This window comes from Apteryx rowi, unplaced genomic scaffold (assembly GCF_003343035.1).
Source record: "Apteryx rowi isolate R43461 unplaced genomic scaffold, aptRow1 scaffold_197, whole genome shotgun sequence".
NCBI classification, from domain to species: Eukaryota; Metazoa; Chordata; class Aves; order Apterygiformes; family Apterygidae; genus Apteryx; species Apteryx rowi.
In genome coordinates this window covers 1,492,794-1,520,165 of record NW_020448274.1, presented here as the reverse complement: position 1 = coordinate 1,520,165, position 27,372 = coordinate 1,492,794, and the positions used below count along the sequence as shown (strand labels likewise).

The 27,372-nt window shown below is 35.5% G+C and overlaps 2 protein-coding genes across 2 annotated transcripts; one reads left to right on the top strand and one right to left on the bottom strand.

Annotated features, from left to right (window-relative positions):
* Positions 1–606: 606 nt before the first annotated feature.
* Positions 607–19,295, top strand: CCDC152 (coiled-coil domain containing 152). Its single transcript, XM_026062979.1, has 8 exons — positions 607–687; positions 2,304–2,409; positions 12,397–12,465; positions 13,598–13,662; positions 15,202–15,304; positions 16,089–16,216; positions 17,192–17,278; positions 17,808–19,295. The coding sequence occupies exons 1-8, from the start codon at positions 625–627 to the stop codon at positions 17,928–17,930; spliced, it is 744 nt and encodes a 247-aa protein (XP_025918764.1). The 5' UTR covers positions 607–624; the 3' UTR covers positions 17,931–19,295.
* Positions 18,027–27,233, bottom strand: SELENOP (selenoprotein P). The gene is given in 5 exon segments (XM_026062978.1): positions 18,027–19,794; positions 21,515–21,632; positions 23,337–23,549; positions 25,363–25,566; positions 27,009–27,233. Coding segments are annotated over 4 exon segments (933 nt in total). The 5' UTR covers positions 25,554–25,566; positions 27,009–27,233; the 3' UTR covers positions 18,027–19,383.
* Positions 27,234–27,372: the final 139 nt, after the last annotated feature.

Genomic DNA, 27,372 nt, shown 5'->3' with positions numbered 1-27,372 from the left:
AAGTTTCATTTACTTCAGTAACATTTTTCAAGTTATCAAATTTAACAAAAATTGATCTGTTGCTTCTAATATATACACAGAGGAGAATGAATAATTGTTCATTGAAACACAAAAATTGCTATGGTCTTGGGTTACTCGCTGGATCGCTTCCCTGATTCAGTTTCCTAGCCTTTAAAACGAGTATAGGAAGACCAGTCTGTCTTAGCAGCATATAAAGAGGAGTCATTCATATAACTTTTTACAAGCATCTTACATGTAGAGCACTRTTTTTTAGGTAAAATTATGGTGTAGTGTCTAAGGAAGTGGATTCAGGTTTGTTTTTGAACAGCAACAAAAATTCCAAATTCAGCAATACCATCTAACAGTTTGATAGGTTTGGCTCGAGCCTTCTGACATTTCCTAGAAATGCTGGAACTTAGGTTGTTTGAAATTTAGTTTAACATGCAAAAATAGTTTTAAGTTTAAAAAAAGGTGTTCTGTGTTCTGCTTATATTTGCATCTATGGAATTGTTTTGAAATAGTGTGAATGGGGAAGATAAAAATTCTTGGATTTTTTTTATATATATACAATGAACATCAGATGAAATGTTCTAGAAATAAGTGAATCACAGCTGTGAAGAAACTATGAAGAATATCAGTTTGGTCAATCTTGGTAAACTTCTAGATGACTTCTCAGTGATAGAAAAGGTAAGTGAAGAAGGTAAAAAAACATTGAAATTACTATCTGTGAATACTTTGGCATGTTTTAATATGCTTTTCAGGTGAAAGTTTCTTCTAAGTGGTGTCTGTTTATTCTTATTGTGTCTTACAATACCAACTTTGTTTGGAAAGTAAGTGTCTGTACTGTCTGCTGGTGCTCAGAATGATTTAAGATGAGTGGTTATCCAAATGTCCTTGATTTTTATTGCTGCTTTGTGAAATAGCAAGTGAAAAATTATGCTGTTGTGCATTTAATGTTTGTGTGAAGGAGGATCTTGGATCATTTTTCATAGGTGAATGACAAGAGATTCCAGAAAGCTACCATTTACATGTGGTCCATTAAAATGTGTTCTGTCTGCAGGAAAGATGTGTATTTCTTTTGTTATTCCTAATGAATACGTATTCCGCATGTGCCTGTTCAGTTTGATAAGCTTCAGACTTCCGTGTCCATAAATAGACAAAGATGTTTTATCTTTAGGCACTTAAAATTTCTAATAGTGAATCAGAATCTCTGTATGTATAGATGGAGTGGGTTAAAAGAAGCTAGGAGTAGCTCTGAATTCAGAAAGGTTAGTGCTGACATCTCAGAACTTGTGGATGTAAAATCAGATTTATAAAGACATCTAAGTTGCATAAGCATGCAAACTGACACTTTTTTTTGTTCAGAACCTTTAGATTCCCAGATTAAAATTTGTCTTAGAATGCCTGACTTGTTGAAATCTGTGGAGTCTGCTCAATAAGTGTTCTGTGGTAGAATTCTGATTTTTCAGGAAATATGTGCAAGTGTTTGCATCAGAAGCTGCTATTGGAGATACCAGTATTATGCAGCTTTGTTGTACTGTCCCTGCAGAAATTGTTCCTTATTCTAAAAAAAAAAAAAAAAAAAAAAAAAAAAAAAAGTCATTACCATAGCAGGAGCATCTATTCTGATATTCCGTATGCATTGAGCTCCCTTTATTTTAAGAATATGTCAGTTCTTTAAAGATAGTTCCACTAAGAAAATCAGTGCTGTATTTCTTGTTTGATTAGACCTATTTTGGTTAGCTCTCTGGTGATTGATCCTGATCAGTAAATCCTTACCAGAGATAATACAGAAGGAGCACCTGAAAGAAATTTTGTGATTCTCATGGAAAAAATTATTACACCAGTCACTATTTACACACATTACTCAGTGCTCAACGAGGGCATTAATAACCTCTTATGCAAAGCAACAGAAAGAACTTTGCTGAGGATCGATCTAGACTGTGGACTTAAGAATTCAGAGGAAGCAACTGAATTAAAATGGGTTTAAGCAGTTTTGCAGATATATCTTCTACTTTGTGCCCTTCTGTAACATTTATTTAGTATATTTAATTTTGCAAGAGGAAGCCCAAAATTATATTATAGTCAATGTTGTATGTTCTGGATGGTAAATGTTTAATTATATATAGCACAGACTTTCAAGTCTAACTTTGTTCTTCTCTTCAGTGGAATTCCCAGAGTAGCAAGTAAAATAGGCTTGCAACTGTAGTGTTGTGTAAGTGTTTATATCAATTTAAAACTCAAGATTTAAAACTTATATAAAAAATTCTTAGTATAACATTAGTCTCTTACCAATTTTCTAGAAAATATCAGAAATTAATGAAGCAAATAACCTACTAGTTCTTCAGCTGGAAAAATCTAACATGTTGGTAAAATTAAGCCAATCAAAAGAGGATTCAGTAAAAGAAGGTAATTATTATTTTGAAAAATAGTCTGTTCTTTTCTTGTATTTAGGAAGTTCTGAGAAATATTTCCTTTATCTTTGGTAATCTGAAATACAAAAATAAAATAGCAAGGATCTAAGACACTTTGAAAAATAGTAATGCTTAGTTTTGGATAATGCAATGGAATCCACCTCATTTGCATAAAACATAAATTTAATCCACAAATAAATTTTGGGAGCAGAGTTAAAATAATTATTTTCTAGTCAAGGTTAGTGTCTCTCCACATTAATAGATTTTTTTATTTCATGTGGTATCTATGAAAGAAAAGCTTCCCTTCTGTATTTTCTTTCTGCTTTTTCCCTCTTAAATTGTTTTTGTTTGTGTTCTCTCCTTCTCCTGCTCCAAAGAAACAATCTTTTGGCAGGGGAGGAGGGAAAGGATCAGCTCAGCTTAGGACACCTAATGATGTTACTGTTCCCCAAAGTACACCCTTCCCGTCCATACAGGCATCTTGAGCATCGAGTGAACCACCACAGTTTGATGCAAGCATTTCTAGGCAGGCTAGTATCAGTAGTGTTTTAGCTTAAAATTCAAGCCTTTAACTTGTGGTTAACATTCGCAAGCAACTCAGATGTCTGTATAGGATGATAGAACCAACATTTGGGAACCATAAGGCCATCAGTGACATCGTCACATCCCAAGCTGAGCTGTTCTATTGCTATGAATATGACAAAATCTAATGTTATGTTTCATGTGGTTGCCAGAAGTGTTTTCTTCACTGAAAAAAAGGGCCAGGTGCATTCTTGGATGTGTTTTGCTGTCCTCTGAAAACATCAAAGTTTGAAAATGTCAAAGTTCCAAAACATCAAAGTTTGCCTGTAATTGGAGATGGGATGTCAGGCTTGTGGGACTGGTGCTCTGAGATGGTGTAAAAAAGTGTTTTCTTTTAGCTGCTTGTGTGATTTGGTTTATTTAAGGTCAATTTGATAGCCCAGTTTGGGGTTTGGAATACATTTTTCCCTGTACCATGCTGACAGGTGTATTGAAGTTCTAGTATTCCTCTTTTAATATAGGTCACTGAAATAATTTAACCTAAATCAATTCCGTGCCATTGTATTGGACTTTTGGTACTGGTGGAACCTGAGTCTTGTGTTCTCCCTAAGCATTTCTTTAACTTCTTGATGACTGAACAGCTGTAGTCTCTCCAAAGTGATTAGACTTTATATCTGTGTGAGATTCAATCCCCTGTGATGCTAAGAGGTCRGATTAAACAATGTGACAGCCTGTTTGACTTTATATCATCATCATCAAGATTTTATCACAGTGGCACTTCCAATTCAGTTATACATAACACATATACATCACACAGTTCCTTCAAGCTTGAGTTCAATTAAACTGATATTGATCATTGTTGTAAGTTTATTCTATAGGATGTATTTCTCTTACTGTTAGTTTTAATGTGATCAGGGTTTTGGTCATACTTCTTTTACTTTGCATAACGGATGTCATTATGGTGCTAAAAAGTTATGGATGATATTAATAGCTTATCTAAATGTTAAGAGTATTCAAACTGTTTAATAGCAACTAAAGTTAAATAATGAAATGGCATTTGACTGTTTTTAATAGCTGGGGAATTTTAAGCCTCTAACTTGTAATAAAAAAATTGCCATGTAAGTGAGGAATTAAAGAGAAAACAGATTAAATGAACTTTTTTTTTTCTTTTTTAATATTTCTGTTCTGGAAATGTATCTTTTCAGATGACTGTTTAAAAAAAGAGGGAAATAATATATGGTACTTTACATAGATTATATGCTGTATATGTATATATGTATAAATATGTATATATAGTTCTGTGGTTTCTTATTCTTCTGTAGTTCGCAAGGTCACTGAAAAGTGTATCTTCTTACAAAACTTCAGTCTCAGACAAGTCAAACTGCTAAAGTTAGGAAACAGGGTAGGAATAAATTTAGTTTCACACGGAGTAAAGTTGCCAATGGCTTTCACTTACATCTTTGCTGGTACTTAAATTATTTAACATACTCGGAAATGAACTGGAAAAGCTATTGAAAAAATGAGTACAAGTTTGCTAGTGGTACTAATCTATTCAGTTATACCAAGAATCTCATGATACAGAATGACAGGGTGATAAAAAGATKAAATTCAGTAGAATGCATATAGGAGACATTGTATATGAACAGCAGCAGGCTCTAATTGGCAACTACTACCTAGGAAAGAGGTCTTCATGTCATTGTGGACAGTTCTCCAAAAATAACAGTGGTCAAAAAAGAAACAGGGAAACAAATATTATGTCCTTGTAGAAATCTGTGATGGGGATGGTTGCAAGGGTCAGCCAAGAGTCCCCGTTACCGAACAAGTCTATAGTGATGAGGCAGGTTGGAGGTCAAGACAGGAAGGTGAGTCAGGGTCAGAATCAGGTCCAGAAACAGTAACAGCGTCAGACATGGTCCAGTGATCACCAGCATGTCCATAGTGATGAGGCAGGTCTGAAATGAAGCCAGGAAGGCAGTCCATAGGTCACGATCGGGGTCTGGATCGACAGGGTACGTGGCCAGGCACAAGACATGGCTGCAACACAGCTGCAACATAGCTCAGTCCAGGCCAAGGGCAAGAGTCTCAACTTAAAAACATCTCCCAAGGGAAAGAGGGGCAGCCGTTTCTGAGTTGTCTTCCAGCTTTGTTGAAACAGCTTGTTTCAAGGTCGCCATCTGTACTCTTTCTAAGCTGGCCCTGAGCCCAGGCAGCCAAACCCTCAGGAAGGGGGTGGGGGAGGAAGCACTTAGCACCCTGGCAGGTATGGTAACAATTATGGAATATCTGAGGAAAGACATAGGTTGACTGATATTTTTCAGCTTAAACAGAAACAACAGAGTTGGGATATAACTGATAGCTGTAAAATTATGAGTGGTGTAGGGAAAGTGACTAAGGCATGATTATTCACTGTTCATTGTAATAAAATAAATAGATGGAAATCAAACTTCTTGATGGATAATCTTCTTTAAAGCAAACAAAAGGAGGAACTTTTTCCACACATTATAAAATGAAGTTTTTGAATCAATTGCCACAGGAGTTTGTGGATATCAAAAGTATAGATGAGTCCAAAAAGATGAGACAAATTCATGAAAAAAAACTTTATCAAGCTTGTTAAACACAAAGACAGTACCTCTCGCTCAGGTATTCCTTACTTGTGGTAATTGGAAGCTGAGAGGATATGTTAAGAGTAGCGTTTGTCCAGGTTTTTTTATTCCTTCCTGAGGCACCTACTGCTGGGTATTATGAAATGTGGTAGTGAACTGGATGGAAATCTGGACTGACCCATTAGAACCATTTGTTTTTCAGTCAAGCACAGAACACAATGCAGGACAGTTATTCAGAAACAGATCAAGATGTTTTATTATTGATGAAAACAAGAGGAGGGTTTTTGTACAAAATAGACTTAAAAGAGGGAAAGGAAAAGGTGGACAAAAAGAAGAAATTATTTCTAGCATAAAACCAATGGGGAAAAAAAGACATAGAGCAGCAAATGTGAAAGTGAGAAGGCAGGAAGTCAGAGCAGCTGGGAAGACTGCAGAAAGGAGTGTGGAAGCAGAATGGACTAAAAACAGATGGAAGTCAGATGGGAGATTTGGGCTTTGTAAATGGAAAGTGGTGCCTCAGTTTGAGATAAGAACAAAATGATTTGAAGAGATAGTTATGTTGATATCATAACTGAGGAGAATGACCTCTGGAGCTGTTTTGAAACACATGATGGGGAAAAAAATGTGGAAGGCAGAGGGCCAAGTAGAAATACCACAGCAATCAGCATGAAATAGGAACCAGAGTTTTAGCAGCAGGGTTAGTCAGGAAAGAACAGATCTCAATAATATTCAAGTTGTAGTAGTTGTACAAGTTATTAAGAGTGTGGCTAGGGAGGCAGAACTGTTGGAAAGCAAGGATTCCGATCTAAGAAGTAAGAGAGATTGCAGAGCCGTTAATAGCAATAAAGAAAAAAAGGGAAAAGCAGAAACTTAGAACAATATGGTGTATCCAGCAGGTGATTCCGAAAGCCATTCGGTGTTAAGGAAGAAGAAGGTAAATGAGAGATGCCAAGGAAGCAGAATGTATTTAGAAATTAGTACAATTAATGGGGCTATTTTATTAGACTAATGTACCAATAAGGTATTCCAATAGAAGTCTAATATGCCAGAATACTTGAAGTGTTTATATAAGTAATCTTTTGAACTGCACTCATTTAATGGCAATCAGAGCATAGTTTCACAAACTGTCTTGGGCAGCAAATTGCTGTAATGTGCAGTAGATGCTGTCAGAGGAATCTTCAGATAAACAGTTACAGTGTTACTGGACATCACCAACATCTTTAATGTTAAAAATAGCTCATAAGGGCATTACAGTTTAAGTTATTATAAAATGGTACTACAGCATTTTGATTTTTCTTTCTAAAGTGGATAATGTTCTTCACACCTTCATCAAATTCACCTACATCATCTTTATTATTAAATCTATTGTGTTGTAGTAGTATACTCTTTTTCAGAATCAAAACACTAAAAGCGTTGTGTCAAGTAGTTTGATTCCTGCTTTGTAAAACATTTTTGAAAGTCAAAGCACTGTGGGTTAAAAAAGCTCTCCTTCTTTGATTGGGGAAATAGATCCTCAGGACTGGAGATGAAGTATGGGATCAAATATAGCATTGATACTTCCATTCTTTTTCTGACAACATTATCTTTCGGGACTCTTGTTATAAGAATGGCTTTATACAGTGATCCTGCCAACTTGGAAAAGAAGATATCTCCTAGCCTCATGTTCCAAACCACTTCCCAGAATCCAATCCAGCCACACTTCTCAAGCATATCGTTTGAAGAGTCAGTACAAAGGCAGCTGAAATTGCTAGGTTTGGACAATTGCATCAACGTCATGATCACCAATATCAACATGCATTCTTAATATTCAGTTCATCATATTACAAATTTGAAACAAGAGCAAATGTATTTGTAGGGTAAGTAAACAATTCAGTCTTAGAATGTAAGGCTTAATAGTAGACCACAAAGAGACTCATAGAACGACTAAGGAAAAAGCACAAGAGACCACCTACTGGTGAATGGTTCACATATGATTCCAAACATGCTGCTTACAGCAGAGGAGCAAAGAGAAGGAGCATTAGGGAAGGGAGGTTCTTGTTCCATCTGYCCTAAAGGATTCGTGGCTGCTAGTGGTGGTGGTGTGGAGCAAGTGTAACTTTATTCCAGCTAAAGAACTTCTAGTAGGAGAAACAGCAACAGGGATAGCATTTCATGCCCCAAGAAATCTCTGTCAAGTATCAGTGAGAATCTGAGGGCTCCTTGATATCCTTCAGTTGCCAGAAGTTTATCTCAAGAACTGTTTAAGGTAACATAAAAGAAGAGTGGGAACTCTGAAGGAAATGCAAAGGAAAGAAAATGTATAAAACTCAAGGGAGAGAGGAGAGTGATACCCTTTAAACAAAACTAAAGGTAGAAAAGGTGAGAAAGCTGGGCAAGCGTATTCTGAAAGGTCGTGAATAAGCCTTGTTTTATCCTAATACATTCTTTGCTAAACAAAGGTCAGCTTCAGGACCACAGTTCTAGTTTGATGAAAAATCACTGCAGATCCACGTAAGACAGACAAAACTCTGGCATTCTTGTTCCTCCCCCGCCCCGTCCCTGAACTTCTGTGGTGACCAAGTGAACTTTCCTGTTGCAGTAGACTCTTGTATCTGCTGTAATCTTTGAAAAGAAAGCAGTTGAATTACCCACAAAACACCTTATGGCTTTATTTTGACTAAATTAACACTTTGTTAGAATATGTTTGCTAATAGTTGATTCCTTCACTTTCTTGAAATATTTCTCATGGGAATTACTCTGTAGCAGTAGATCATGCTTCTAAGTAACCAAGATAGGGCAGACATATTGAATGTCACATTTTCATAGTATCTTCAGGATCATGTATTTGTAGAGGATGTTGACTTAGTGTGTTGAGTGTGTTTAAAAAATGGTTGATGTAATTTGCCCTATTTAAAAAGCCAGTAGCTTCAAGTGTAAATGCAGATGGAAGAAACTGCAGTTAAGTTAGAAACATTAAACATGGAAAAAGATCAATTAGGCTGTTCAGTCTTTCTGCATGTAAGGGAGTATTCTTTACAGAAGAAGAACCACGCAGAATTCCTAACATGCTAATGCCATGTGATCTAGCAAAGCTGCAACAGTTTAGCACAGTTCTGCTTTTTCTTCCTTAATGTAGGCAAGTAAAACTCACTGTGGGTTCCCAGTAAATTTTACAGTCACGCCACTGTAGTAACGTAAGGAATTTGTCAAGATATATCCTTTAAAGATAATAAAAATAAGGAAATATTCTTGGGACTGGATATGTTTTGTCTGAAATGGCTTGCACTTAAAATGGCTGTGGTTCACTGTAAGACTAGCTGCTATTTCCATGTTTACCCAGATGCATTTCCAATTTCTGCATAAATTTCAAGCATTTGAATTGATATCCATATGTTCTGAAAGGATAGAAAATTTGTAGTAGAACTAGTCAGTACAAACACTGTAAACTGTTTGGAAGAGTCACATTTTAAGAAAGTAGTCTTGATTTAGCTTCTGACCATAAATGGAAATGTGAAAATTTTTTCCAGCACAAACAGACCTACAGGAGAAAAAATCTGTATGGCACCCAAATAATGCACTGTTGAATGCATTGTGATTATTAGTAGAAGTGATAATAAAGAATAATCACTCTTTGGTGGCTTAATAGAGTGAGCCATTAAGTTCTTTAAATTACAGGGAGAGCTACTACTGCTGCCTGTGGTAAAGATTAACAGGTTTTCAGTTGATTATATCTCTGTCAAACTGTTTACAGTGCRAATTTCTATACCAGGTGTCTGTCTTGCACTGAATGCATGTAGTTTACACTTCAGCACAAACATGTCAGTGTTTTTTCCAAACCAGAGTAGAAAAAAAAATCAGAAAAATTTTATTTTGATAGAACATCGTAAAGCTTCTTTTCAGAGAAGCTCTTGCCTCTCCATATTTTAGAGCAGACACGTAATATTTTTAGACATTTCTTGGTGTAAAGGATGTCTTTTGTGTTTTTTTTCATGGAAAACATTTCCTATTTGCCCAATTTTTCAATCCCCAGAATTATCTCTATTGTAAATTAAGATTTATCTCCGCATAATTAACATTCTCTGTGTACTGGGCATGCTAACTTGGAGCTTCAGCTTTTGAGCAGGATTTTTCTGCAAATTCTTTCGAGCTGGTGTGGTATCCAGTATAGAAACTGAGGGCAGGTAATGTTTCTGTGCTGTTAGTGCTCCCTCTACTGCTTCTTTGAAAGCATGGAACAGGAGAATGTGGCAGGCTGACAAATTCAGATGCATGAAAAGCGGGCTTGATGGAAAAACAGATTAAAGATCAAAAAAAAAAACAACTGGAAAACTTAATCTTGGGGCTGGGTTCTTAATTATTCTTGACTGCCTTATTTGTGATGTAGTCTTTAATTATATGATCTGCTGTTTTCAATAGAGCTTTGGTGTTAAGGGATGAGAAATTGTTATTTTGTGTACTTTATTTATTTTAGAAATTAAAAGCCATTTCAGAAATGCAGCGGTACTCCAGAAATTAAAAGGAAGGTTTTAAGAGCAGGCAACCTCAATTTTAGTGTTCTCAGTCTTTGAATGATTTGTAACTTAACTGGTAAGGTTACAAGGAACATAAGGCATATAAATACTATTTAATGAAAAGCAGATCTTACATTATTTCAGTTTTACAGATGGATTCTTACTGACATATGAATGTCAAAAAAGTCCCTCAATTGTAGATGTCCACTTTGAGACATAAAAGGTCTGATTTTTCAGGGTCAGTTATACTTTATACCATTTCATAGGTTTGGCATGCTTCTTGATTAGTAGTGACACATTTGCAGTATCTGGAAGCTCAGATCTTAAGGTGAGTATCCATAAAATGAGGAATAAGTGGTCAAGGACACTTTATTCTCGTCTTAATATGCCTTTAAGGATGTAATATCTTAAATATTCAGTGGCTTGCAGGACACTTAGTGGCACAGAATATGGACAGTGGCACACTGACACCATCTGCTGACGTGTAAGGTGGCCTGCAAGCATGAAAGTATTTACTGTTGGTTTAAGTGGCTTAGCAGTACCACAAAGAAATTGTTTGAGGGAGGCAGGGATAGAATCTGTTGCGCTGTGGTGTCAAACCCTTCCCTGTCCTACAACATCCTGTCTCACTCAAAATAAAATTCTGACTTTCTATAACTGAAATGACAGTGGTACTGATTTATCCCCAGATCACTGTCTTTATCCCTCCCCATTCTCTTCTTCTAGTTCATTCTGGGGAAGAATGGTGTATAACTATATGTAAAACTGAAACTAATTTGCAGCAGTCTTAAAATCAGTATTTAGCCAGCTTCTGCAAGATGTCCAAACAGATATACAAAAGGAAAATGTTTTCCTTGCTGTATTAAAAGTAGGGAAAGAATCTAATAAATTGCACAAATATTAAGAAATCGAACATTACATCTATCCCTAACATAATAGTTCTGAAATATGTATACATACTTTATTGAATCCTCACAGAAAAAATACACGTATAGCTTACAGTAATATTCAACCTTATAGTAATGGTTATGGTTTCTTGAAAAATCAGCATATTTTCGGAGGAAGTTGCTAAAGCAAGTTTTGTTGATGTTGCTTGCAGACATCAAAATACAAAGCCTGTTAGTTGAAACTTCATGTATAACAAATAATCTCAGGGTTTTTTTCTGCTTTGTTATATGTTTTTAGATGAGTTAAATCAGATTGATCAATTTTTCATCAATTTTTATTGTAATTAACTAATTAACGCATTATGTCATAGGTCACATATAGGATTAGAGTATTCTAATTTTACAGCTATTCACAAAAATGCTTAGCACTTTCTGAAAGAAAGCAAGCTAATATCCAACCACTGAAAATGTGTCTTCATCACTGATATTTTCAGCAACCTTGAATGACTAAAACATTGCTGTGGGCAATCCTCATTTAATGTAGGAAAGTAATGTCTATTGCCTTTAAATTTCCTTTACTAAAACATTTAGTTGTAGATAGCATTGTACAGCAAAGACCCCAGTGCTGCAATCTTCCTCCCTTCATAGATTGCTGAATTTAATGCGGATTTACAGAGCACTTTGATACACTGTCTGGAAACTCCCAAATCCATCTAGTAATATCTGACTTGTTACCATTTTTCAAGTCCCTATCCTATACACCATGTTCACAGAATCTTTAAAATAAACTATACTAATGCCTATACATGCCAAACATTTCCTGTTCGTATGGCCATTAACAAAATGTTCAGCAGCCTTTTCTCTTGCATACTATTGTCTTRCCTGAAGTATATCTGCAAAAGGAGAGGCTTGGGATAATAACATTGTTAAATAAGCTAAATCTCAACTATGAAGTAACTTAAATGTTCTTTGTTTTATATGTACAATCTTAGGACAACACAACATATGGGGTTTTTATTTTTTTTCTAAAGTTTTGTGGTCTGTTAATAAAAGACTAGGAATCTTTAAGCTGAATTATGGAAGTGAGGTTTAAATCAGTATAGTCCATAATTTGTTCTTGCAAAAGATGGCCTTCTGCAAAGTTGTATGATAAATGAAATAAGGAGAGTGTCTTAGAAAAAAAAGAGAGAGCTGGTCATACTTGTGCAGAGATTCTTGAAGAAAGAATTTCAGTTATTTTTACAGTTGGCAAAGGAGTATATTGTTCCTACTATTCAAAGTATTGAAAATTCTTGGAAGACCAAGAAGATGGGTGTTTAAACTTCCGTTATGAAAAATGTATGTTATTCTCTTACGTTTTTTATTAGTTTTAAAAAACACTTAAACGTGGTGTTTATTATTTGTTTTTGATAGTTATAATGAATTCCAAAATGAAAATAATGAAATTATTCAAAAATACTGGATTTGTCATTTCTTTTAGAATGTACTGCTCTACAGAATGTGATAAATGGTCTAACACAAACTATTGAAAACCAATGTAACGTGAAAGGTAAAAACAAAAATCTTACATATACTGTACTGTAATTTAGAATGAGCAGGCATTTAAAAGTTTAATTTATATTTAATGCTTTTTTCAGAGAGGAAAACTCAGTGGCAGCCAATGAGAAAGGAAACAAATTGTATCTAAAATCAATCCTGCACATGTTTTAGTGGTCTATGTGCGTAATAAATGTCTGTTGCTATTATCCTTAGAATCCACTAGTAAAAGAGGTTCTAGCTCAGTGAGATTTTTAGTCAATAGCTGGGTTTTAATTTTAGTTCAATGTTGCACAGGAAATCTTATAAAAAGTGAGAAAGTTTTATTCGTTCTTTGGACTGTGGTCTAGTAAAGCATTTACTCATAGTTTTTACATGTTTAACTGCTTTATTAAATCAAAGTCTTAATCCTCAGCTGCTGTTGTAAAATTTTGTTATACATGAATACTTGACAAAGTCTCATTGCTATTTTAAAATAAAAATATATAAATATAATATAAATAATAAATAATATATATAATATATAAACATGTATTACATTTTTATACATAACATGAACCAAAGTATATTTACCTTTAAAATGGGAAGTATGTGGCTGTTTTTAATAATCAGAATGATTTTTAATAATAAAAGCATTATCTGCTTTTTCTAAGTTCTGTCTTTGCAATGCTACTTTCCATTTAATAGCATATTTACCAATAATAGCATATTTACTATGACTATAGTCAGGCTGTGTAGGAGCCTACATGCATTTCCTGAGTTCATTTTTTGGGAAACAGGTACTTAAAAAGAAAGGGTTGCATCTCCTATTTGCAGGTGCCATAGAYGTGATAATAATCTCTTAATTTCTGAACTAAAGAACTTTGCATCTAAGTTTTATTGACTGAATCAGTTATCAGAAGGCTAAAAATCAATCAAAGTAGTAATATTGGGCAAATATTATGATTAAACTATAAATTTTCTGTTTAAAAAAATGGCGACTAAAATTACATAACTGTGTAAATGAAGATTATCATGTCTTCAAAATGTTAACAGTTTCTCAAAGTTTAGACAAGTCAAATGGAAGGGGTTTTTTTACTCATGTTAATAATACTGCTGAAATGTACTTTTTAGTGTCTCATACAGTTTGTTTTATTATTACATAGATGAAAATGAGAGACTGAAGGATAACATTCACATCTTGGAAGAGAAATTAAAGGCTCGTGAACAGGTCCGTCACAAATGGTCTTTCTTTAGGCAGAGGAATAAGGTGTCTCTTTCTCTATTGTAACAGTTCATATATTTTTAAACTCTTTGCTACTGATCACATTATTGTTGCACTTTTCCTGGAGTTCATCATGTGTACAAAGAGAAGTTGTTCTCACCAGTATCGATATGAGAATGTGTTGCAAGACTAAGAGGTCAGTTCCACTAGGTGCTGAGAACTCTGGCTCAATCCAAGTTGTACTTACTTTTAGCTGTATTAGCTTTAAATTCAGCTTCATAGGCTAGAAGCTAATCATTTGTCCAAAAGTGCAAATATATTTTTGATGTTCAAGATAACTGCTTTACTGCCAGAGAATCAAGAACCATTCTGAATTTTGTCTGTGGTTTCCTTGGGAGTGAATGCTACGAAAAGGATAGGCTGCTTGACTCATAACAAATTCCATCTAGCATCTCTCTCCTTTTCATCTGTTTCACTCCTTTTCGGAAGACAGATAACACCAGCGATGCTAGTCAGGAGTCACRTCAGTGCTCTGTGCTAAGATCGCACATTTGTTATCTATATAGAATTTGGAACACTCTTAATACTGATTTTCTTTGTCTGCATTAACACTAACTGTGAGTTGTTTATATTAAACTCATATACCGATAGAGCTGTTATCTTGACAGTTTGAGGATTAAATAAGTRAAGCCTTCAAAAGGATGAGAAAACCTACATTGTTAATCCTCAAATTGTGGTATACAAACTATGATTATATACGCGGTGGAGCCTCCCAGTGTTCTGAAGGCACTTACCTGATATATATACTATTACCACCAATCAGTAATTGCCTTTTTAAGTGCCTCTGAACTTTGCTCTGGTCAGTGACTGCCTACAGCAGAGGGCTTGGACAGGAGCTTTGGAGTAAGCACCTCTACACTGGCTACTACAGCCAGTAATTACTGCTTGGTAATTCTGGAGTATTTCTTAATRTATTATAGCAAGCTTATAATAGGTATGCTCAAACTCCCTTTTCTTGGATATCAGTGCCACCAGCATCACTACTGCTAATACCACTACCATTTCCATTGCTGCCAGTGAGAAGYTGTGAAATCCTTGATATAAGCAATAGTAACAAAATTACGTATTTTAAATGCAATTCACTGTTATACAGACTTTAGTCAAAATCTATGAAAGTGTAACTGTAGTCATTAACTAACTGTAGTCATTAACTGTGTAACTGTAGTCATTAACTAACTACAGCACTGGTTTGGGGAAAGGGCTATCACCTCTCCATTCACCCCTTTTTCCTAATAAGAGCAATTTCTAATTTTATTTTAACAGTACCGATAGCTGTAATACAATTTGTATCTGCTACTTTTTTCCATCTGTGGACTTCAGTCAGGTTGTGGAAGTAGTAACTGGACATTCTGAATTTACTAGAGCCAGAAAAAACAAATACTGAATTATAGAGAGTATTGTACGTTTTGACCAGAATGTCACAGAAGACTTTCTAAGTAAGCACAGAAACCTGAAGATTTTTTATGAAGCTTTTTACATTCACAGGAATATAAACTTCAGATTGAGAAGCTTTTGATAGAAATTAAAAACAAAGAGGAAGACCACAAATTAGAAATCACACGATTGAATTGCGACATGGAAAAAAAAAGTAAGTTCTCTAAAGACTAAATGCTATGGAGCTGGGTAAACCATGTTGAAACCTATTCTAGGATAAATACAAGATATAGTTCAACTTCTTAATGGAAACATATGAGTGGAAAACATTTTCTACTTAAAGTACAAATGTAGTACTGACAAAACAAAGACCCATGAAAACTGTAAGTGAATAGAGTGTTTAACTGAATTTTATCGTAGCTCAAGAGTAGCCAGTTGCAGTGAGGAAATAGTACAGAAGGTGATCAGAAATTCCAAAACAGGTGGAACAATCCCAGGAACTGGGAACATGGGCCTAATAAAAATCTGGAGGAATGAAATTTTGAGTTAAGTGCTGGCTGGAAAATTGCGTTTGAACTGTGAGATAGATTGTTTTTACGGGGTTCCAGCTATGCTCAGAAGAACAGGACTTCATATATTTTTGTAAATAAATAATACTGCAACAAGAAACACCTGATTCCAATATTAATTTTTTTCATTACTAATGTAACTTTCAAAAGTAGGAGTTTTTGGTTATCCACTTAACTCAAATAAAGGCTAACAAAGTCTTTGTYGAATGCGATGCCTCTTTAAAGAGACTCCATCATACTGTGATGGGACAGGGTCATTTCCATGTAGTTTTAAAACATGTTTTTTGTTTGACTGAAATTGTTTTCCTGTGAAGTACTCAAAGGCTGTTCAAGAAAGTCTTAATATTTGTGAAATGCTATTATTTTTTTTCCATCTAAGCCTGTTTATATTTTAATGATAATATTTTGTGTTATTATTACTGTTATTAGTTGAATTAATAGAAGTGGAATATAAAGAACAAATAGAGAAAAAAGAACTGGAAATAATAGAGTTAACTAGACAGCTGAAAACTCAAGATGAAGAGAAGCAAAATGAAATAATTAAACTGCAGATAGAGGTATGCATTATGAAGCTGAGTTAAAGATAATTGGACACTGGTAGACTTGGAATAAGATTTTGTGTAGTGAAGAATGGTGTAAATGGTACTTAATAGAGTAATTTGATGGAACCTAGGAAAACTTAAAAGCGATTGTCTGTACAAATGGCAGTGGCATGAACTCCCTTCCATAACCATATCTGAATAGCTTCTGCTCAGAAATAAGTTTTACCTGCTATATAGGGACACTGAAGTTTGCTGTATTCTTAAGTTAAATTATTTTGGAAATTTTGCCATCTATTTTTTAAGCTATAATGAAATKAAAGAAAATGTTTTCTACTTACTTCTTTTTAATTTCATTAATGCTTGGAAGATACRGTTATTTATAAGCTTCAAGAGCTTAAAGACTTCTAATCCTGCAGAGCTTTGAGAGTCACAGAATTCAATGCGTGTTTCATGGCTTAGGTTTTAAGGCCACTCTCCTAATTACTGAAAAATTAAGGAAATACTTCAAACCTTTCACATTAAAAAAGAAATAAGGTGTGAAACTGTTTGGGCTGAGTTCCCCTTGGAACATGAAGGAAGGGTAATGGTTTCAAGGTTTTTTAGCATCCTCCCCATTCTCTCTTCCCACATATGTGGGACTGAGGAACCATCTTTGTTTTTTCAACATTGTTTAGCAGAGTTTTTGTTCATTTAACATTTCAGAAATACTTACGTATGGTAAATTGGCGTTATAATATTTTACATCAATTTTCTTTCTTTTTGAAATAATTTGAAGCATTGTTTTTAAAAATTTAACATGTAATTGCATTCTTCTTTTAAATAAACTTTCATAGTTTCATTGTCCTAGGATTAAATAGTAGATAAGCTTGCTATTACTATTTTTAGGTGCAAAAACATGGATAAAATATGAAAATTATGCTTGTGTTATTTAATATACTTTTTTTCCCCTTATTGGCTTATTAATGTTTTATCTTTTTCTGATTCTTTCAGTTCAAYGCTAAATTAGCAAGAGTTCAGAATAAAACAGCAAAATCATTTTCAGATGTGTCTGTCTTGCCACAAAGTATCTATCGAAGGGTATGTGATTGAATAGCCTACAGTCTGCAACTATATTGTTACAATCTCTTTCAAATAGCAGTTCCCTAGGTTTTTATTGTTTGATTTGCTCTGCAACAAAAATTTGGAAGAAAAAAGTGTTCCATGTCTGACGGGGTCCATATCATTTACTTTTCCAACACTTCCCTCCCACCTCTTGACAACTAATTTAATGTCTTTTCACGCTGTTCTTCATATAGATGCAGTTCAGCTTAATAACTTTGACATCAGCAACAACAAAAGCCCACGTCAAGTGGTTCTTGTATAGAATTGTTAACTTGTGAACTTGAGATACAACTGACATCAGTGACTGTGATATAAATTATGTATGTGCACTATTTTTTGGTAGGCTGGGGACTTTGGGATGTCACACAAATAGGATTCTGGGGAAGTCATCTTTGTAATACTGTGAAAAATATTGTTAGAATATTTTCATTAGCAACAGTGTATTGTATCAGTACATAATTCTACAAGATATTTAATAAGGAAGCATTTACTTGCATCTTTACAGAAGCTGCAGCATCTCCAGGAGGAAAAAAACAAGGAAATTGAAATTCTGCGTAACACCATAAGAGACTTGGAGCAACGTCTTAATAAAGGCCAGGACTCACACTTCAAACGGAAGCGTTTTTGAGAATATGTACTGCTGAAATACTTTGTCGTACAGTGAGAACTAGAAATAGTGTATCTCAAACTGTGCACTTCAAAAGTAAAAGCAAATACAAAGAAGTACTGAATCTATTTTTATTGAAAAACTCTCTTGTCAAATATTCCTTAAACGTACATTCTGTTCAGTATTACTTTCTTGCTATCCTCCATAAGAAGCTTCAGGTTTTGTAGGAGTAACAATTTCCCTGTTAAACCATCATTAATTATGGTGTATGCTCTCAAAGTGGTTTTCCTTTCTTGAACGTTCTCTTCTTTATCCAAGAATCTTTCAAACAACTTTATTTTCACTTCAACTTGGTTAATCAAAGTTAAAGAATGCTAAGTTACAACAGAAGTTATACAAATTTCAGTGGTATATTGCATTACTAATCAATACAGATCATCAAATTCAGCACTGTTATAAACAAAGATAAACGTTACATCAAGACTGAATATGGTCCCTACCCCACCACTTTTTTGGTACAGATACTGATCTGCATCAAGAGCTGTTAACACTGCTTCTCATTTTAGGCACAATCCTATTCATTTAGTGAGATTTTTACAAGCTGCAGCAGTGTGTATTATTGGACCCTGATACAGTATATAGCAATAGAAGATAAACATATAAAACTGTTAATTTAAAATAATGCAATTACTGCTTACATTTAAGATAAAAAGGTATTTTGGTATGTTGCTTAGGARTAAGCTTTTATTGTACCCAATTTGTATCCATAGGTTAGAAAAAAAACTTTTGAATATATTCCATGTTCTTTCTTAATAATAAAGTATGAATAAAATATCTTTTTTGGTCATCTTCTATTCTTGTTTGCTAGCATCAAACAGAAGCCCCTAGGTCATAGTTTATGCTCCTGTCCTCACAAATGCAAGCAGAATGTTAGAAGAAAAACAAGAAGGACAAATTATTCAAGAATGCAGACACCTTTCAACTACAACTGAAAAACAAACTATGGGTCATTAAATTGCTTTAAAATACGAAGTTTTTCATTGATGGGACTTGACAGGTTTTGTGTACGTCCAAGAACTCTGCTGTAAAACTCCAGTTGTTTGCAGTATTTACATATTAACTCCACACTCCTGTCACCTGTTGTAAGATAATTTTTTTTATTGTGGGGCAATAAAAACACTTGATCTGTTAATTTTTCCACTCTTACAATTAAATGAATTTAGGCAGTGTTTTATGTTTAGTTTGTTTCTCAGGCTCAGTTTCCTGCCTTTTCCTGTCACTGTCAGGTGTCGGTAGCTTCACTTGCTCTTGCTGCTGATGACTGTCAGGCAGCTGAGAGCAGACGTCACTGTCAAGATTCAGTAACGTCCTCTGCTAACAGCTGGCCATGTCACCTGCAAGAATTCGGAAGTGCTCCGTGACACTGTCAAGTGACAGAATTCCCTAGCTCTTCAAACAAAAGGTGTCGACAATGTCAGCATCAGCTACTAGAAGTTGAGTCTGATGCTTTCTGCCAGTTTCAAGTTAACTGGTTTTTACAGTTGGTTTTTCCCTTTTTTCATAGCTTTTTATCTTGTGTAAGAAATTCTGCACCTTCTCCCTGAGGAAGAGTTTCTGCCTGTTCTTGACTACCTCTCTGATCATGTCTGTTACGGCCAAAAACTCTATGATGCCAACCGCTCTGAGAAGGACGTCGTCTTGGAGTTTCAGCAGGAGCTTGCTGGTTTGCGTTTTCAGAATGATGATTCCCCCCACGGTGATGGTGTCTGTGTCTGTGCAGGTGGTGTTGATGTGACTGTTGGCCAGTTGGTTTTGGTTCTACCTCTGCTAGCTTTTCATCTGCCTTTTTAGTGATGTTTTCACATATATCATCAATATCAGGTTCCTAGAAAATAAAAAGTTCAAATAAGGCATTGTACCTAATTAAACTAGTTGTAAATTTTATCATCTTTYTGATATTTTGGCAGTACCTGAAATCTAAGCAATGGATTATTTTAAATTATTTTTATAAATATTTTTGAAAGACTGATGCTATAATATGAAAGGTAGACAACAGCCTATACTTCCTTACAGAAAATATTTCAATTAGCTTTTCGGCTTCCAACAAGATCAAGAAAATACAAGGATGATGCAAAAAAGTTCTGTCTTTTGGAGCTCTTTAAGTCCACTCCAAAAGTATGTGGGTAGGGGGAAAGCAGAACAAATTGGTGCCAAGCAGGGAATCTTCAGCACCTTGTGAAGGGTCTTGCAGGAAAAAGGAAAACTAAGAAGAAAGATCTGCCTCCAAGATTTGTCTGTGAGGCTCGAGCTTTTGTATACCGCAGGTTATTGGGCTTAACTGCTGCTTTTTTCCTAGTTGTGCTCTTCAGGCAGTTGAAGTATGTTGGTGGAGTAGCTATGAAAACAAGGCCATATTGATGAGAGATGGGGTTTTGGAGATTTTTCAGTAAAACTAGATAAAATATTTTACTTTACATACTAAATATTATTTCAAAAACATGAAGGACACCAAATTTGAGAAGGAAATTCTTCTCTTATCCAGCTACTGCATGTCATAGGTTCTTAATTCAAGGGAAGCACAGTAATTGAGCTGTAAAGGAAAAAAACGTGGGGAAAGTGAATGTGATTAATCAAGCTAGATGATTTCAAYTATGAGTACCTGTATAAGCACTACAGACTGAATGTGAAATAGGCACACAGGCACTCTGAAATTCCTTCTAAATATCATATACGGTGTTTGACATCTGAATTCCTCTGAATCATCCCCTTTAAGACTGTCTCAGAAGTTTCTTTCTGCAAGTGCTACTTCACTGAAGAAAGGTAGGACTCTMAAAAGGTACCTTGTTTTATGGCATTACTGATAACTGCGCAGGGCTCCTAATGTAAACTCTTGGGGAATTAAAATTCAAATAATTTCTAATAAAAAGTTTTTTTATGCTAGGATCCCACATTTGACCCGCCTGTGGCCTACGTTCAGCTGGAAAACCGTATGATGGAAACTGAAACCATGGTGCTTCTGGCTGAACTTTCACAACTAGGTATGTACATTTTCTGATAACCTTCAAAGTAGTCCTGATGTTTAGTTATATTTTTAAAAGAGCTGCCCTTTTTTTATATAATGGAAACAATACTTTGTCATCTTGTATTACCACTTTTTTAAAGCAAGTATTGTATATTGTGTTTAAATATAAACTAAAAAGAATAGTAACTCAAACCAGCTCAGATTTGACTCCCAGGTCTTCTACAACTATACTAGTTGTTTAAGTACCTACCTGGCCCCCAAGTCTGGAATACTAAATGGTCGCTAAGTGTATGTAACTCCAGAAACTGAATAGCATCCAAGATTGGACTTAGATTTCTGAAAATTATTCACATTTCTATCAAGGGCAGGAATTTAGATAATCAGTCTGTTCTAAATAATCAGTTGATTCTAAATTAGATCTGCTTCATTTTGAAAAATACTTAAAAATTCTCTAGGAAGAGGCATRAAATGTTAGATTCTAAGTCATGTATTTTGGGATTAATCACATTGAAGTAATTCTTTTTAAATACTAGTCAAGTCCACTTTCCCTTCCTAGTGTGTACAGAATGAAATAAGAAAATACCGTATAAGAGCAATTTCCACACTTGTTTTCACAGTATGCAATCTTTATAGATTCTTCTACGTATTGGAAAGACAGGAAGGAGTAGGGCAGACCCAGATGATACACTAGACGGCCGCATCTAAGGAGAGAAAGAACTTCGTAGTTACGTATACATGCACGTATATGTATAATTAAATCTCTTTTCTTCTCATCATATCTTATTTTATTCACCTTAATCCTCCCATACTATTACAGTCCTACAGAGACTGTTTCTGTCCAAGGAGTAAAAAGCAGTAAAAATCAGTATCTGCATTACACACTTCTGCCTGCTCAACTACATCAGTCAATAGGGTGAGGCCTGATTTCTTACTGACGTAATTCTCTTGACAGAAGCCTCCCATTTAGCAGCATTTAGACTACCAAAGGTACACTCTTTACATAGCTATTCTGCTAATGAGGACTGCTGTTTGCATAGTGGTACAAATAGCAGTATGGTTGCTGCATTAATGCAAGGAATATTTTAATGCAGCATAACACGTTTCTTGTTTGGGAGTGTGCATTGCGATGCATATTTATTAGCGATCTAATGTGCATGAGGGGATTTCAATGGTGCATCTTTGCCCTGTGTCTGTTCTGGAGTGTTCGGGTGTGCAGTGGAGTACACCACTGGTGCACTCAGAGCAGCTGAACAAAGGCGGCAGTTGTACACCAGGCACCACGTTAAGTACCCTACTTGCAATGTGGACAACAAGGTTCTCCAGCCATAGCTCTCTACATGGGTGCAGTGCGTGTCAAGGACCAGCAACTGGCACAAACTTCATTGCCAGTAAAGACACAGTAAGGACATATATTCCTTGAACTATAATGGATCGCAGCCAAACCAGCTGGTAGTGACACCCTATATGTCAATGTCACAGATTGGTTCAACCTTTTAAATTTTGTGGGCTAGTTGTCAGCTTTGAGGTCCCTTCGTGGGCTACATACAGCCTTGTTCCATTCATCTATCATGTGACAACAACTTTCCTCCCACATACTCAGGCATATTTGCTGCAGAAATATCCATTCCCACTCTAAAGATCATTGAAGTGTTAGCTGCAGCCCACAAGCCTAATTTATCTAATTTGTGCAATTTCTTCATAGTAGAAGAAAAAAAATTTTTTCTAATTCTTTATGAAACTTAATTATGCTTCAGTATGAACTGAGAATGTTCTTTACAGTAATATAATAATAATTAAGATGGACATGTTAGAAATGTAGGACTTGCTTATAAAATAATTTCCATCAAACCTGAAAAATTAGGACTTCAATTAAGCAATTGTTACTAGTTGTCCCAAAAGATAACATGTCCCAGAATCTTATGATCAAAAAGCTAGGTTTTYTTCAAAGTTTTAAGTCTCACCTAAAAACTGTTTTTTCTATATGGAGACAGGAATGTTACATGACATTTTCAACCAGTTCTGGTTAAAATGTTTTCCTGAAAACTTAGGTAGCTTTTCTGGCTTGATTCTGTTTTCACATGCATCCATGTCATGAAGTTTTCAAAGAATAAAAACAGTGTAAGAATCACACTATCAAATTCTACTCTCAGTTTTATTAATATAAATCCATAGTAACTAAAAAGAAAATGTATTCATCCCAAACTTATCTAAACAAAAGCAGACTTTTGTTTTGTAGCTTCCTTCTTCCTGTAAAAGTGGAAGTTCTTTACACAGTGCAACTCAGAAGCTGATTATCATGTCTATGTTGTGCGGTAATTAGGTTATTTGCAAATTGATGAATTATAGTGAATTACAAAGCACTATTGTAAGTACATGCAAATATTTTCCCATTTTTATACACAGACCTGTCATAGATGAAAAAATCATCTTTGTTTCCATTTAAGGTAGTCCAGACATCAGCTTGCTGTTCGTCCTGCTGGTAGACAGTGATATAGTCTGAAACACTTTCTTTCAGTAGGTGAAATTTCCTGTGTGACTGAGTTCCCTGATGGTTGACAACCACATATGAAATATTGACCAGTCCTTCATTCTCTAACTTCACTCGCAGGTCCTCCAGTCTAACAGAGAATGTAAAGAAAGAAGATCATCAATCAACAGGGAATCATAAGATTCTTTTCCTTTGCAATATAAAAATGTTATTTTTGAATATATGCAGGCTTCCAGAGATCAATGATTTGCCTTATTCATCAAAAGCTAGTAAGTTCCATCCTGCTTTCATTAAAGTTGTTTCCTCCAAGTTTTAATGGATGCAAGTCTAAAACTATTAAAACAGATTCTTGCTGTTTGCTGTCACCATCAACTACATCGTCACTGAATCAGATCATACAATAGCTAGCAGTGCAGTGACATGTCATGGTTCCTGTCCTTTTAAGTAGAATACAGTACTAAATAAAGCAGACACATTTGTTTTCAGACTGATATTGGTGATATTTTTATTTCATTTTTTCTCTCCCCATATTTCTAACAGTTTATCTGATGTCTTTACTTAAATGTTCAGTTTTGGGTCATATAACTGGTAAAAGTATGCACAGAGTGAATAMAGCAGGGAAGTGGATAACCAAGAAAGCAGACCTGCAGTTAAAAGGCTGATAATTCTCCCACTCTTCTTGACATGGCTATTTTCCATAATAACCAGAAAAGGGATATTATGGCCACTGGAACAAAAGGATGGCTATGGAATTTATGCATGAGCCAGCTGTTATTAATGTTCCCTAATACTAGAGTATGTACATCACAAAATCTTTTTCTTTGCTATGTAATACAGAAAGCTGCTTTCTTACTGTATAATGCTTTTCACTCATTTCATTTGTATCAGGGTCATTCTTTCCTACTGAATGGCTCTAGARAACTTATTTTTTCAGTTTCAGAAAAACTAAAATTTCTTAATGATCTTGAATTTGAAAGATTCTTTCAAGTCTTTCTAAAATGCATGGAATCAAATCCAACTACCTTGAAGACCAACCACAAAACCCACTTTTGACTTGGAAGGAGACAGAGATTTACCACCAGTTTTTCAAAATCCAGTTCTGGAAAAACTTGCAAGGACTATTATAAAGTTATGCATCCTGTGGGGGGAGGAGGGTACTAAGATCTCATTACACTGATCAAAATCAAGCTGTATAACCAGCACTATCAATTTTTAAACCAAAGTTATTTTACAACCACTATATGAATCCAAGATAAAGGCTGTGAGCACCAATGTCTCAGGTCTTTTATAAAAATATCTCACTAATAGTTCCCTTGAACGCCTCATATATTTTCTGCAAGGCCACTCTTTACCATATCTTCTGGAGTTTTCTTCTTTGAACAGGGGCTAGGAAAGTACATTAAAAATGCGTATTTGATTTGCCTTTTCCCCTACAGATCTTATATAAAGATTATGTGATTTAAGGTATGTGTTTATATGAAGCATTAGTAAAATGTAAGGATCTCTGTTTCAGAAGTTTCTGTTCATGTCAGAGAATTATGATGTTTCCTGGCTTCAGCATCTTTGCTACATTAATAATCTATTGTTACCTGAAGTATAGCTCTTGAGGAACTGTTTCTRTTGGACTTTTGTGTGTTTTGGTTTTCATTAATATCAAGTTGATAGTATTTTTACATAGTAACTACAATCTGGAAAAGATAATCTGTCAGTGAGTCCTAAGCCAACAGCTGAAGAATCTGAACCACTGGCACAAAATGTTCCCGCTGGTAATTAACCTGGTCACCAGGGCCAGGTCACACGTTCTAGCAGGTACGTTGGCATTTGAGGAAGCTATAGTTCATTGAGTTTATCTGCAGCTGGATGCGTACGTTATCCTCACATGGCTTAAAAATTGACCAGTCATGTTTTCAGTGACAAAAACTGGGAAAGAGATTTACGCTTACCTGGAGGCCTGCAGCAGGCACAAGTATCAGCTAGCTTGGAGGAGAGCTACCACTGTCACTGACCCCCTAGAGTCCAGCATTGGATTCTCCTCCCCAATATGCCATTCTGGGGGCTCTTTGCAGTTCTGGATCTCTGCCCCTCCTCCTGGGAGGAGGCAGAGACTCAGAACTAGCCCCAGCCCTGCCCACATGGCTGGGCTTTATCTGAAAAGAGAGAAAATAAAGAGAGATCAATGCTTAAGGAAAGTTTAGATGCTGAAATTCCCATAACAAAACACAGCAGGATATTGGATCCATTCAGTTTAAATATACAGTAAGGATACATTTGAGCAATACGTTTACTGCTTGGTCATATTTCTTAGATTTTTCAATGGAGTTTCCCTATAATAAATAAATTAAATTTTTGTTATGTGTAAACAGCTGAAGAAGTACAAAATAAGGGGATTTTCTTTTAATGCAACTAAAAAAACTAGGTTGTTCCTTGCTTTTTGTAATATTTCAGTTTTTAACATTTCAGTGTTTTTAAAGTGACCTCATTTCTTGTGCTTTTAAGTCAGTGGTGCTGAGACAGTTTACACCAGTAACAATCTAGACCAGTCCAGTCCAGATTCTAGGCTGATTCCAGTCCAGTGCAGCACAATTCCACTGACTTTAAAGTAGCTACACCAACAGTATGTTTTGGTACATAGAAAATGTTATATAACCTGGCAAGAAAAAAAAAAAAAGACAAAGATTTTTACAAGCCAGTTTGTAGCATTTTGGTGCCATTCAGAAAAATCTCTTAAGAATGCAGACACTAGATACAATTCTGCAAAAACAGGAAATCAAAACTCAGTTTCAGGATTTCCCAGATTTTACAAAATCTTCTGCCCACACTGAGTCCTTTTGATGTTTATGAGAATCAAAAAATACAAAAAATTCTGTAATTATCCTTTTATTCCAATTACATAATAATTTTGGCTTAGTATGTTCAGAAAATGCCTATTATTGAGAMATGAAACTTAAAAACTGCTCTCCAACCTGCCCTAGGTTGTGGGATTCTACAGTTCCACCATTCACATCAGATTCTGGCAGTAAACACAGAATATTTTGGAAACACTAAGTTCTGATAAATAATATGTTTTTCATCAATCTTGTCATATTCCAATAAAATAAAACATGTTAATTACTGATCTTTTAAAGCAAGAGCCAGCTGCTACAAATCCAACCTAATTTGTAAAATCCTGCTTTCCCTAATGTTTCTTTCCTGCAGTTCTACCAAAAGCATTTTAGGTACAGTACTTTGAGGATGAAATTATGGCCCAACTGGTATCTGTAGGGCCATTTTTTTACTCTTTCTGTACCCCTGGAAAACTGCCTGCCCTTCCTCCATTGCAAAGGCACAAAGTGCCTAAGCCACGCTGAGATTCTTCCATACTTTTATAGCCTTCTGCAGCACTGACGGACAAAGGCCAGCAACAGCTGTCTGGCTCTGCGAACAGCATGAGAGTTATGTTCGGAGTTGCACTTCCCTCAGCATCGCAACTTTTTACTTGGTTTCCAATGGAAATTTCCACAGTCTGTCTTTACAGCCAAAGAAACAAGCACAGTCTGCCAAATCTTAAGTCGTGAAGCTCTTTCACAGCAAGAACACCACACTTACTTACCCTTTCCTCCCCCCTCTCCTTGGCGGCTCTGTTTGGCTGTGCGCTGCAGAAGAAAACAGCGCGGGGAGAAGGGCTGTGGTATTTATACGGCTCTTGTTTATCTCACTTTGCAGATACAGTTCAAAGTTCAGGGAGCTCATTGGAAACGACCTTGCAAGCGAAGCAAACCCCGTTAGCGAAAGCAGCCAAAATGTTTCTTGGTTAACTAATTCCAACTGGCAACCATTTATCATGCAGCGTGGCAAGATATTTTTGATATAATGACTTAGAATATTGGGCTATGCAGTTTGCCAGTCACCCCAGTAAGCTGGAGGTAGTGGTACAGCCAGAGGAGGGGGGTGGGCCAAACTGTCATTCTTGTCTG